General features: G+C 35.8%; 2 protein-coding genes across 2 annotated transcripts in view; both read right to left on the minus strand.

Annotated features, from left to right (window-relative positions):
• LOC136791965 (IQ domain-containing protein H-like) overlaps window positions 1-13,460 on the minus strand; it is a 45,598-nt gene extending 32,138 nt beyond the window's left edge. Inside the window, exons 1-2 of the mRNA XM_059059548.2 lie at window positions 13,438-13,460; window positions 6,669-6,797 (exon numbers count right to left, since the gene is read on the minus strand). Coding sequence (XP_058915531.2) covers window positions 6,669-6,786 — 118 coding nt within the window. The 5' untranslated portion in view covers window positions 6,787-6,797; window positions 13,438-13,460. The remainder of the gene's footprint in view (window positions 1-6,668; window positions 6,798-13,437) is intronic.
• LOC131753795 (IQ domain-containing protein H) overlaps window positions 13,433-13,627 on the minus strand; it is a 68,761-nt gene continuing 68,566 nt past the window's right edge. The window contains exon 6 of the mRNA XM_059059549.2: window positions 13,433-13,558. Coding sequence (XP_058915532.2) covers window positions 13,433-13,558 — 126 coding nt within the window. The remainder of the gene's footprint in view (window positions 13,559-13,627) is intronic.

Genomic DNA, 13,627 nt, shown 5'->3' on the forward strand with positions numbered 1-13,627 from the left:
AAAATGAGAAAAGTGGTTGTGATGAAAGGATGAACATGTTCCAGAAGACGTGAGGCCAGAAAAAAAAAAATCACATTAAAGAAACCCAGAAGTATTTCATAATATTGAAAGTACAAAGGATAAAATGTTGGAAACTGGGCATATAGTCAGTGTACAAATATAACTATTGATTTAAATTTTATTTGGCTCTCAATATAATTACTGGAACATATTAAACTTTAATACTTAAAGTCAAGTATTCCATAGTCCAAATCTGGCCTGTAGCCTGTTTTTCTATGGTCCTCAAGCTAAGAAAGGTTTTTACAATTTTTAAGGGTTGCAAAAACAAAACAAAACAAGATAAAAAGAATATGTACAGAGATTATATCTGGCATGCAGTGCTTATAATATTTTCTATCTGACCCTTTACATAAAAAGTTTCTTCACCCTTGCTTAAAACTGATTCTTACTTTTTAGTGCACTTCTTACTTTTGGTGAAAAATACATTTCCTTCTATAAAGAGTAAATTTAAAATATGTGTGATATTAAGAAAAAACTGACAAAAAATTAAAGGAAATAGACAAATTTACAATCATAGTTTGAGACTTTAACATACCTCTCTTAGCAGTGGATGGAATAAATAGGCAAAAAATTAATAGAGACATAAATTTAAATAACATGATTAAGTTGACTTAACTGAATATATTCATAACACTGTACTTAATAAATGCAGAATATGTGCTCATCCAAGTTGATCATATTCAAAGACCAAGAAGCAAGTCAGATTTCAAATAATTGAAAGCATACATAGTATGTCCTCTAAAGAAAGGAATTAGGCTGGATATCAGTAACAAAAAGGATACATAGAAAGTACTCAAATTTATATACTTCTAAATATTCCATGGGTTGAAGAAGAAATCGCAATGGAAATTAGAAAAAGTTTTGAATTAAATGATAATGAAAATATGACATAACAAACTTAGGGAATTTGGCTAAAGTAGTGCTTTGTGTGAAATTTATAACCTTCTGTTTATATATCAGAAACAAATAACAGTTGAAATTAATGAGCTAAGGGTGTGTACCAATAAGTTAAGAAAAATAGGAAAATTAAACCTCAAAAAAGTAAAAAGAAGGAAGAAATAATAAAGGTAAGAGCAGATACCAATAAAATAGAAAACAAATATCTAGTAGAAAGAATCAGTAAGGTCAAGATTTGGTTCTTTGAAAATAATAGTAAAATGGATAACCTCCTAGAGAGACTGATCAAGGAAAAAACAGAAAGGTGTAAATAACCAACATCAGGAATGAAAATGTACATCACCACAGATTTTACAGATGTTACAAAAATAATTAGAGTATATTGTAAACAACCTTATTCCAATAAATTTGAAGGTTTAAATAAAATGGAAAAATTTCTTAGACAAAGTTAATTTACTGAACTGAAACAGACAAAAGAGATAATCAAAATAGTCCTATACCTGTTAAAGAAATTAAACCTACAATTATAAACCTACTCCCAAAGAAAACTACAAATTCAAATGGCTTCACTGGTAAATTCTTACAAACTTATTTCTTTAAGAAAGAAATATTACCAATTTTATCCAAACTCTTCCAGAGAATATAAAAAGAGATAGTACTCACTCATTGAAGGCAAAACTAACCTGGATACTAAAACCTAAGGAAAACATAGGAAAGGGAAAATTTAGGACAGCCTCATGCATGAACTATAATGGTAAACAAAATATTAGCAAATGAAATCTAGCAATACATAAACAGGATGATATATCATAGCTAATTTGGCTTATTCCTCAGATGCACAAGGAATTAATAGGGGTGTCAGAGGAACCAGATAAAACAGATTAAGTAAGAACCAGAGTCTTATAACATAATACCCACAAAGTCAAAGTTTCTATTGAAAATCACTCACCATACCAAGAACCAGGAAGATGTTAAACTGAATAAAAAAACAAGGAATAGATACCAGCACTGAGATGACAGAGATTTTAGAATTTACCTGACAAAAGTTTTAAAGCAGCCATCATAAAAATGTTCCACAAGCAATTACAGAAACACTTGAAACAAATGAAAAAATATAAAAACTCAGAAAAGAAATAGAAAGATTCCACAAAGAAATAGAATATATAAAGAGAAACCAAGTTGAATTTTTTAATTGTGTTAAAATACACATAACAGGGACTTCCCTAGTGGTGCAGTAGTTAAACTCATGCTCCCAATGCAGGGGGCCTGGGTTCCACCCCTGGTCAGGGAACCAGATCCCACATGCCTGCCGCAACTAAGAGTTTGCATGCCACAACTAAGGAGCCCACCTGCCGCAACTGAGCCCATGTGCCACAACTAAGGAGCTGGCAAGCTGCAACTAAGGAGCATGCTTGCTGCAACTAAGACCCAGCACAACCAAATTAATTAATTAAGTAATTAATTAAATATTTTAAAAAATACATGTAACAGGGAATTCTCTGGTGGTGTAGTGGTTAGGACTCAGCACTTTCATTGTTGTGGCCCAGGTTCAATCCCTGGCTGGGGAACTAAGATCCCACAGGCTTCATGGTGTGGCAAAAAAACCACAAAGAAACAACAAAAAAACCCCACAATACATTTACCATTTTAACCATTTTTAAGTGTATATTTTTTAACAAACTGAAATTTTGGAACAGAAAACTATGGTCATCTAAATACAAATTCAGTGGATGGCTCAACAACAGACTGTAGGGGGCAGGGGAATCAGTGAGCTAGAACAGCGATCCCCAACCTTTTGGCCACCAGGGACTGGTTTTGTGGAAGACAATTTTTCCACAGACAGGGTGGGGTGATGCTTCAGGTGGTAATGCAAGTGATGGGTGGGATGGGGAGTGGCAGACGGAGCTTCGCTTGCTCGCTAACCCACCACTCTCCTCCTGTGGACTGGAAATGGAATTGAAATGTTCCGTGGCCTGGGGGTTGGGAACCCCTGAACTAGAAGACAGAAAAAAAGAAATTACCCAGTCTAATCAATGGAGAGAAAATAGACTAGGGGAAAAATATTAACAGAGCCTCAAGGACCTGTGGGATTGTAGCAAGAGATCTAACATTTGTATCATTGTAGCCCAGAAGGAGAAACAATAGAGGGCAAAGCTGAAAAAAGTACTCAAAATAATACTGGCTGAAAACTTCCAAAATTTGGCAAAATATATAAACCTACAGCTTCAAGATGAGCCAAACCCAAACAGGATCAAACCAAAGAAATCCACACTAAGACACAGTCAGACTTCTAAAAACTAAAGACAGAGAAAAATCTTGAAAGCAGGAAGAGAAAAACAACACCTTACCTACATGAGGAAAAAATTCAAAAGACAGTGGATTTCTCATCAGAAACCATGGAGAAGAAAAGAAAGTGTCACAGTTTTTTTAAGTGCTGAAAGAAAAGCACTTTCAACCCAGAATCTTATATCTAGTGAAGATATCCTTTAGGAATAAAGGAGAAATCAAGACATTCTAAGATGAAGAAAAATGAAGATAATTTAGGGTCACTAGTATAATGACCCTAAGCAATGGCTAAAGAAAATTCTCTAAATTGGAGGGAAATGATAAAAGAAGGAATCTTGGCACATCAGAAAAGAAGAAAGAACATGGTAAAACAAAAATATGGGTAAAAGCAATAGACTTCCTTTTTCCTCTTGAGTTTTCTAAATTATATATGATGTTTAAAACAAAAATTATAACACTGTCTCATGTGGCTCTAAGTGTATGTAGAGGAAATAAGCATGCAACTACCATGAGATCCAGCAATTATGCTGTGGACATTTATCTTAAAGAAATGAAAGCATATGTTCATACAAAAACCTGTACACAAATGTTTATAGCAACTTTATTCATAGTACCAAAAACTGGAAACAACCCATACATCCTTCAGCTGGTGAATGGTTTAACAACTGTGATACACTCGTACTGTGGATTACTAGTCAGCAGTAAAAAGGTATAAACTACTGATATAAACAACAACCTGGATAAAATCTCCAGAGAATAATGCTGAGTGAAAAAAAATCCCAAAATATTACACATCGTATGAGTCCATTTATCTAACATATGTGAAATGATAAAATTATAGAAATGAGAACAGATTAGTGGTTGCCAGGGTTTAAAGGGGTGTAGGGTGAGAGGGGAGCAGCTGTGGCTATAAAAAGACAACATGAAGAATCCTTGTGGTGAAAATGTTCAGTATCTTGGCTGAATCAATATTTCAGTCATCATATTGTACTATAGTTTGGCAATATATTATTATTGGGAAAAGTTGAGTTAAGAGTACAAAGGAGCTCATTGTATTATTTCTTACAACTGCATGTGAATCTACAATTATCTCAAAATCAAAAGTTTAGTTAAAAACAAAGACACCAGTAGGAGAATGAAATACCAAGCCATAGAATTAAAAAATTATTTGTAATACATATAACTGATAAAAAATTAGTACCCAGAATACATACATAATTCATATAAATAACTAAGAAAAAGAAAGACAACCCATTAAAAAAATGTTAAAGTTCTAAATCACTTTACAAAAGAAGATATTCAAATGACCAATACACATATCAAAACAACTGCTCAACTTTATGGGTGATCAGGGAAATAGAAATTAAACCCACAAAGAGCTACCACAACAGAGTCTTCAGGATGGCAAAACAAACAAACAGAAGGAAATATCAAGAGTTAACAAAGATATATATGATCTGGAATGCTCATATATTGCTAGTAGGAAAATAAATCAGTATAAACACCTTGGAAAACTGTTTGGCATTATCTACTAAAACTGAGCATATATTTACCCTGTGACTCAGCAATTCTTCTTTTTGATATGTATCCAACAGCGACGCATACATATTTACATTAAAAGACATGTACAAGAATGTTCATAATGGTAGTACTTATAATAGCTCTATGGGATAAACCACTGAAATTCCCATCAACAGTAGAATGGATACAAAATTGGGGTATGTTCATACATATATTCATACATATTTATCCATGATGCCTCTCTTTTCCTCACTCCTATCCATCAGCCAGTCCTCATGGCTCCACCTCCAAAACATAACTTGAATTTGTTCACTTGTCCTCATATCCATTAATACCATCCTCAAATCCACTGTCATTTCTCACCTGGTTTACCAATATAGCCTTTTAACTAGTCTTCTTGGTTCTACTCATGCTCCCCTATGATTCATTATCTGTAAAGCAGTCAGAATGGTCTTATTAAAATATAAATCAGATCACCTCATCCTTCTGTTTAAACTTTTCAGTGAGTTCTCATTGTAATTAGGATTAAATCCACTCCTCATCATGGTTTGAAAGGCTGCCATACTGGTTCTGCTATAGTCTAAGGCATTTAAAAAGAAGATCCTAAGATATACTGAGTGGCTTAAACAAATTAAGAGTTTATTTCTCTCTCACACAAGGGTTGAAAGGAAGATAGTCCCAGGTTGTCAGGGCAACTCTGCCAGACTCAACCTGGAGTTCCATCTTTGGCTCCAAAGTGCTTGCTTGCTCATCACATCTGCATCCCAGCTAGCCATAGATGAAAAATGAGAAGGGGAAGCCATGCCCAGAAGTTTCCCTTTCCACTTCTGCTTACATCCTCATTGTCTAGAACCTGGGCACATGGCACACCTAACTGAAAGGAAGACTAGGAGATGTTGTCTTTGGCCAAGCTGACATGTGCCCACCCATGATTCTATTACTGTGGAAGTAGGGAAGAATGAACATTGAGGACAACTCATAGTCCTGCTCTACCCTACATCATTTCAATTTTCTCTACCTACCTCTCCAGCCTTATCTCTTCCCTCTCTCTTGGCCCTCTAGCCACACTAGCTTTCTTGCTCATTCCCTCCTTAGTCCCACAGGCCATTGTGCCTGTGCTGTCCTACATCTGAAATACTGTTCCCTAGATCTTTACATGACTGGCTCCTTCTCATCATTTGGATCTCAACAACTTCCAAGACACATTCCCTGACCCTTCCCTCCCAAGCAAAGCAATCACTTCCTTTTATCACTCTCTAGTCCATGTTGTTTTATTTTATTTCTAGCACTTATCCCTAGCTTAAATTCTCATTTACTTATATGCTAGACTATAAGCACCATGAGAGTAGAAATGTTGTCTGACTTATTCTTTGTCAGATCCCCAGCTACCCTGGATAAAGCAAGCATTCAACAAATACTTGTTGAACAGAAGGATTAATTTAGCCAAAACCCCTCATTTTATAACTGGTAAAGCTGAGGCCCAGAGAAAGTAGATGGCTTGCGTGAGGTTCTGCAACTAGTTAATAGATTCCCAGGTCAGTGCTTTTCTCCTCTTTGAAGTCTTCTATTATCTCACCTCTCAGCAATCATTCCTCTGAACACCTATAGTACTAGACTTTAACATACATTTGGTTTTCAGTCTATAATACTTTGTATTGTTATTTGTTTTTATTATATTTGTCTTATTTTCCCAACCAAGCTGCAAATCCCTTGAAAATACCAACTTTCAAACACATAGAGAACACAGGCCCTGAGTAGGTATTTCACAAAGAGACTAAAGTTACTTTATTCAGTAAAGTGAAACTCAGATTCATTACAAGTTTCCTCCTGTCCTATTATTGAAGATAAAAGATTTTGATAATTTCTGTGTATCCCCAGCTAACATACAGGCAGGACTGTCTTACCGGTAGTCAAAATCTTACGTGCTTCATCAAAACTATGTAGAGGAGCCGCTCTGGGTGTAATGGGTGGATTCTGAAAGGTAATTCTTGCTGTTGGTGGAATCAATCCTTGTTCTACCATACTTAAAATACCTAAAAAGGAAGGTTAGAAAAATATGAGTTTAACTTCAAGCATTTCCACAAAGTCTGAACTCTATAAATTTCACCAAGTGTAACTTACTCTATTCATTAGTTTATTTGTGAGACTACATTTAGGGCCTTAATCATTTGCAAGAAAAAATAGCCATAGTACTGTTCATTTAAGCCTAATCTAACCCAAGAAAAAATGGCATTTCTAATAATGGTATTATGAAATAAACTGGTACTATGATAATTTCATTTTAAGGTAGAAATATAATTCCAATGCAAACAGAAACTTCTTTATACTTAATGGCATTTTCAATTATTGATAATATTGGTATTCTTTTTAAAATTCAGAGAAATCAGGTACACAGTCAATAATTAAGGAGATCTTTGGTTCTGAAAGAAAGAAAATCTGTGTGCTTGAAATCATGCTCCTTTTTACGAGTCATATTTTATTTTAAAAAAAGAGTTATTTTTAGACATTTCTCATATTACCAGATGATGTGAATGCCCAAGTAGATTGTTTTAGTGTTACTGGGCAACATGGTTAGTATTAATGTGACTAATTTACAATTCCTAGAACTCACACTGTGTCAATATAACTGGTGCCAAGGTTTTTTAAGGACAGGAGACATTGTTTTAAAAAAATGAATAAATCAATGAGTAAATGAATAATTGAGCAAAACCTGCTGTGAGGGGCAAAACTCACATTAAGGTGGATCTATGGTATTGAAGCCAGAAACCCAGAAACTCAGGGAGTACTTGACATAAACATGTGATAGGGCTTCAGTTTCTTGTTGCTCTCAGCTAATAGGAAGAAAAATAAAGAACTCTGGCTCTCAATGAAATCCAAGTAAAAAACTGTGTCCTAAGCTGGACTAGGTTGAAGAAGTTGGCACACATCCTAAGAGGGATAAATATTGTTTTCATTTGCTTTATTATCTCTAAGGACTATATTATGTCACATTCAGGAAATTAAAGTCTAGGGTTATAGGAATTCAAAAGAATGATCGCTGAGGGATGGGAGAGCTGAAGAAGACTTCACTAAGAACAATGATTCCAAAACAATGATGGTAAATGATTCTAAAACAATGATTCCAAAGAGAAGTCTTCAGTTTACTTACTGCAGGATTATCTGGGGCAAGAATTTATTATTAAAAATGGAGATTCCAGGGCCCCATCCCAGACCTGTCCAAATTTCTTAGGCCCCTGGGAATCTGCATTATGGAAGCCTCCAGGAGATATTTATGTGCATTGAAGTTTGAGAATCACTAGAATTGGGGCCAGTAATCTACATTTTAAATAAGCATGCCAGGTCAATCTTTTGCACTGTTAAAACTTAAGAACTACTGATCCCAAGTACAACTCTTCAAGCCCTTTTCAAAATTAGTACTCTAGGTTTTAATTGTTATAACACCAGAATTTAACTACTTTAAAATATAGAGACTAATTCTTTGTCCTCACAAATATTTTCCACCTATAAATATCATATCACATGTCCATGAACTGTGCCTACTATGCAGATGTGAAAAATAGAGCTGCTTCTAATTCTGTGTATTTTCATTACTAGAATGAGTTTCATTCTCTGAGAATCCCAAAGAATATGAGCATGATTTTAACCCCTGCTTTAGTACTAGTTGAAGCAATTCACTTAATTTTAGACAAACACATGTGTGCATTTACCATTGAAAGGAAAAAGTTATGATTTTGGAATAAGCAAAAGAGATTACTGGTTATCTTTTCATCAGAATGCTGGAAACTCTGGAGATTATCTGACCCTATAATCACCTTTGTTTTTGATTAATCTCTTTTACAATTCTGTAGAGATTAAGGTTAGTTTATAGAAAACTGAGAGCAATGCAAATAATTCTTGTTTATACATATGCAAATAAATTTTGTCACATGGAGGGGCAGTACATTCCCTACCCCCCAAAATTCAGTTCTGCATGCATTTGCAAATTTATTTACAAATTTTTGATTTGTAAATTTGTCTGCTGTTTGAATTCTTCTTTGAATCAATTGTAACATTTTACTGGTTCCCTCATTTAATTAATGAGTTTAACAGAATCTTTGATGTGTTTTTTTTTTGGCGGTACGCGGGCCTCTCACTGTTGTGGCTTCTCCCGCTGCGAGCATAGGCTCCGGATGCGCAGGCTCAGCGGCCATGGCTCAGGGGCGCAGCCGCTCCGCGGCATGTGGGATCTTCCCGGACCAGGGCACGAACCCGTGTTCCCTGCATAGGCAGGAGGACTCTCAACCACTGCGCCACCAGGGAAGCCCTGATGTGTTCATTTTATAGTTGTATAAGAGTCATGGTTTTACTTTCAAAAATATATATCCTTTAACAATTTTGGAGATCCCACCAAGATGAGCAAAAGATTCACTTGAAATTGCCAGAAATGGTACATATCACAGGGAACCAAGCCAGGCACTTATTTTCTTGGCACCCATAGGTGAATTCAAAGTGGCAATAGAACTTTGCTGACTCTTGTTTTTCTAATTTTGATATTACTCCATGTTAATGGCTGATAAGTTAGTCCTTGTTGGTGGCTACAACTGAGAATTTGGTGAGTTTTGTAAATGGATCTTACAGAGATCTATTCCCTATCGAGTGAGAGACAATAGAGAATATGGTTTGTAAACTTCCATTTGTCTATGTGTGTATTTTGAGCTCAATTCAACTAGGAATTTCATACCCACAGGAAGGAGACTAACTTTTTGCTATCTGGACCATTACGTTTTTGTGTTTATTTTTTGTTTGTGGCTGAAATTGTAGGATTGAAGCTATAAACTCTCTCTGTATCTCTATGTATCTGTAATTCAGAAAGGCCTTTATTTCTCATTGTGAATGTAGAATGTTTTCCTGTCTCCAAATGGTATTAATAAATTAGATTGTAAAGTCTCAAATTAAAAAAGCTGTGTTCTGATTGACTTATAGAGAGAAATGAGCACTTACAGGAATCGAATATTCCTAAAATTCCCAGAAAATAAGGAAATTGAACTTCTACTACTTTTTTTTTTTTTTTTTTTTTTGTACGGGGGCCTCTCACTGCTGTGGCCTCTCGCGCCGCGGAGCACAGGCTCCAGGCGCGCAGGCCCAGCGGCCATGGCTCACAGGTCCAGACGCTTCGAGGCATGCGGGATCCTCCCGGACCGGGGCACGAACCCACACCCCCTGCATCGGCAGGCGGACTCTCAACCACTGCGCCACCAGGGAAGCCCAACTTCTACTACTTTAGATGAGCTCCCTCTCACCTCCCGAATTCAGAAACTCTGACTGAGCCTCCTTACTTTTCATGGCAATATGGGTTATTTGCAGAGTTTCAATAAGAATCTTTTCTTCTTTTATTAAGATATAATTGAAAAAACTGCTTATGCAACCAAGAACTTGCCTGGAATTTCATATTTAAGAATGATGTTATTAGTCAGGTATAATAAGTTACATTTAAAGAACTAAGCTTGACTTTATGGAACCAAATGCTTACAAAGCCCTCCCAGAAAAACTGGCCTGATACATGGCTTACAGGATTTCCATTCTTACAGATGGAAAGGAATGTCATTTCCCAACAGGTCCAAGAACCTTAGGATATTTGGAGCATCTCTAGAGGAGAGGAATGTACCCAAATTTATAGGTTCTGTAGTTGAAATATGGTGGACAGAGTTTCTTGGGCTTGATTTTCTAGCCTCAGTATAGCAAGTAATAGATGATTTAAAAACTTCAATCTGAGATTCCTTATGAAAACTTCCAACAGAGCAAACTTAAGATGGCCTATGTGGTGATTAACATTGTTACTGCACCTATGTAAATTATCAGGCCAAACCTAATTGAGACCAGCCTTATTTTGTGAATAATTTTTTTTAGATCATTTTGTATCAAAAATGGGGGAAGATTATAAGAAATTTTTTTTTAATGTTTTAGAATAAGCAAAAGAGATTACTGGATACCTTTTCAATGGAATGCATTCAGGAATTATCTGAATCTAGTCTTTGACTAGGCTATTTTACAACTGTAGAGATTAAGGTTAACTTGTGGGGAAAAAAACTGAAAATAATGCAAATAATTCATATCTATAGACATGAAAAAAAATTCTGTCTGGTGAAGGGACATTCCTTCTTTCCATAGAAATGTCAATTTTCCATCTATTTGTAAATTTATTTCAATTTTCCTGATCTACAAAGATATGTACTTTGGATTCTCCTTCAGACCAGTTGTGACAGCTTACAAATTCTCTCCTTTAACTGATGAGTTAAGTAAATAAAATCTTTGACATGTGTTCATTTGTAAGAGAGTCAGGATTTTACCTGTTTTTAAAAGTCATCCCTTAACACCTTTGTCTCATTTAATTTTCAAAACTCTCTCACTTTCCTGTTGACTAGATTAGGAATTAGAAATTCATTCATTGTGTCAGTCATTCAACCAATATTTAAGTGCCTGTTATAATATCCCCACTTAGGAAATATTCTGGAGAGTGGGGATTCAATAGTGAACCAGACAGATCTCATGGAGCCTTTAGTGGTGGAGAAGACATTAAATAAATTCACAAATAAATATATAATTACAAATTGTGATCGTCTATAAAGGAAAAAGACAGATGCTTGAGGAAATGACTTTTACAGGCAGAGGTAAAAGCACTTGTGAAGGCCTGATGTGAAAAAGTGCTTGGCCTGATAAGGAAGAGAGAGAAGTCCCATGTGGCTGGAGCACAGAGAAATCAGAATGAGATGAGAATGGAAGGGAGCCCAGGTCAGGCATTCCTTGTTTATAGAGTTTAGAGTTTATTCTAAGATCAGAGAGCAACTTGCCCACTGTCACACAGAGCCTAAATGGAAAATTTTTATTATGAGACTTATATTCTTAACCATTGTGGAGGGGTTGGGGGAGCTTTCTTCTTTGGATTTAGCAAGATAATTCAAGAAGAAGTAGAGAAGTTTGCCCTGCATTTTCCAAAACTATTCTCTCTTCTGGATGTTGTTCATCTTTCACCACATGCTGGACTTGTGTAGATCTGGGGTGACTTAAATGACAGTTCAGAGCATCAGGACATGTAAAAATTTGGACACTCTATCTACATTTGTGTGGCTTGTGCTTTCCTGGAGTTCATATTACCTTGCACAGTACCAGACATATGGCAAGTACTCAATAAATATGTGTTGATTAATTGGTTAATTAATTACAAATATTATGGTAGGCCATGTGTTCTCTGGCAGATAATTGAGGGATGAAAATATGATGTTTTTCTGGACCAAGTTGCCATGGCTCTAGATTTACCTTTGTTTTGCAGCAATTTTTTATTGTGTCTATCGCTAAAGCAAGTATAGATTGATTGATTGATTGATTCATTCATTCATTATTTTATTCATCTTAATTTGACCCAGGAAGAATGTAAGTGTTTCTAAAGCAAGAAGTAGAAACTCTGCTGAAGTTTTCCCTGGGAGTAAATATTATGTAAACCAACTAAAAGCATGTGTCACAAAGATTTCTAAACAACAATGATTTGTAACTAGGAAAGTAATTGTTACAGTTGCAGGAAGTTTAATCAATTAAGAGACTTATAATGATGCAGGGCTGTCTTGAGTTTTGCTGTACCTCACCACTGACTGGGTCAGCAGACAGAAGATACAGGAGCTACAAGATGGGGGACTTTAAATCTTCAGGTACCAGTAGAACCCTGGTGAACCAACTTTACATCCAAAATACTCCAGACAACAGTTAGAAAGTGAGATAGAAATAATTAAAGATCACCTCACTTGCTCATATTTGAGATACAAAAGGTGATCCACTTAATTCTTTAGGGGGACTTCCCTGGTGGTGCAGTGGATAAAACTCCACACTCCCAATGCAGGGCGCCTGGGTTTGATCCCTGGTCAGGGAACTAGATCCATGTGCATGCTGCAACTAAGAGTTCACATGCCACAACTAAGGAGCCCTGGAGCTGCAACTAAGGAGCCCACCTGCCGTAACTAAGACCTGGTGCAACCAAAAAAAAAAAGAATTCTTTAACATGTCAGCCAATTAAGTAGCAGGGAGAAGTAAAGAGGGTTACACTTGTGACACTCAGTCCTTAGTCATTCGCTTACTCTTTCATTTGCTTATTAATTCAACCAACAATTTAGTATCTACAAAATGCTAGATATGGTTCTAAGCACCGGGGATACTGAGATAAAGATGACATGACCTTTTGCTTAAAAAACAAGAAATCCACTGGTTTTACAAACTCTGGTATTTCGACTAAGACATGCATAGTTTAAATGCTAATTGCATTAATTCTGGCTTCATATTTTTGCATAATAGTATATTGAAATAAGTTTTTAAATGCTATCAGAAAAGCATCAGAAACTATCTGCTCAGAAGGTTGAAAAATTATAATAATATCACTTAAACACAATAATAATTTTAATGTGTAATAACATCAACATCTAAATCAATAGTAAATCTATAGAATCATGGATTTTAGAGGTCGGAAGGGACTCTAGTCCAACCTTCTGATTTACAGGGAAGGAAACTCAGGCCACAGTGAGGACTTGACTTGTCTGAAGTCATCTTGGAGAATTAATGGCTGAATCCAAATTCAAACTCAGGCCCCCAGTCCCACCTCAGTGCTCTTTCCCTATGTTCCTAAACATATAAAATGGTTATTGAATCACTAACCTTTATTGGCATCCACTTGTAAGACTGGCACAGGGGTGAAATATCGATTCGTGTGATGAGAAGCTGGTAGAACCGTGAGGTTGGATACGGTGGACCCTTTTATTAACTTCTGAGCCTTCACCTAAATGATCAAAAATTTGTTTTCAGCAGACATTTTTACCTTCAAAATGAATACAGTTTTCTTCTTGTA

The sequence above is a fragment of the Kogia breviceps genome, chromosome 3, assembly GCF_026419965.1.
Source record: "Kogia breviceps isolate mKogBre1 chromosome 3, mKogBre1 haplotype 1, whole genome shotgun sequence".
Classification (NCBI taxonomy): Eukaryota; Metazoa; Chordata; class Mammalia; order Artiodactyla; family Physeteridae; genus Kogia; species Kogia breviceps.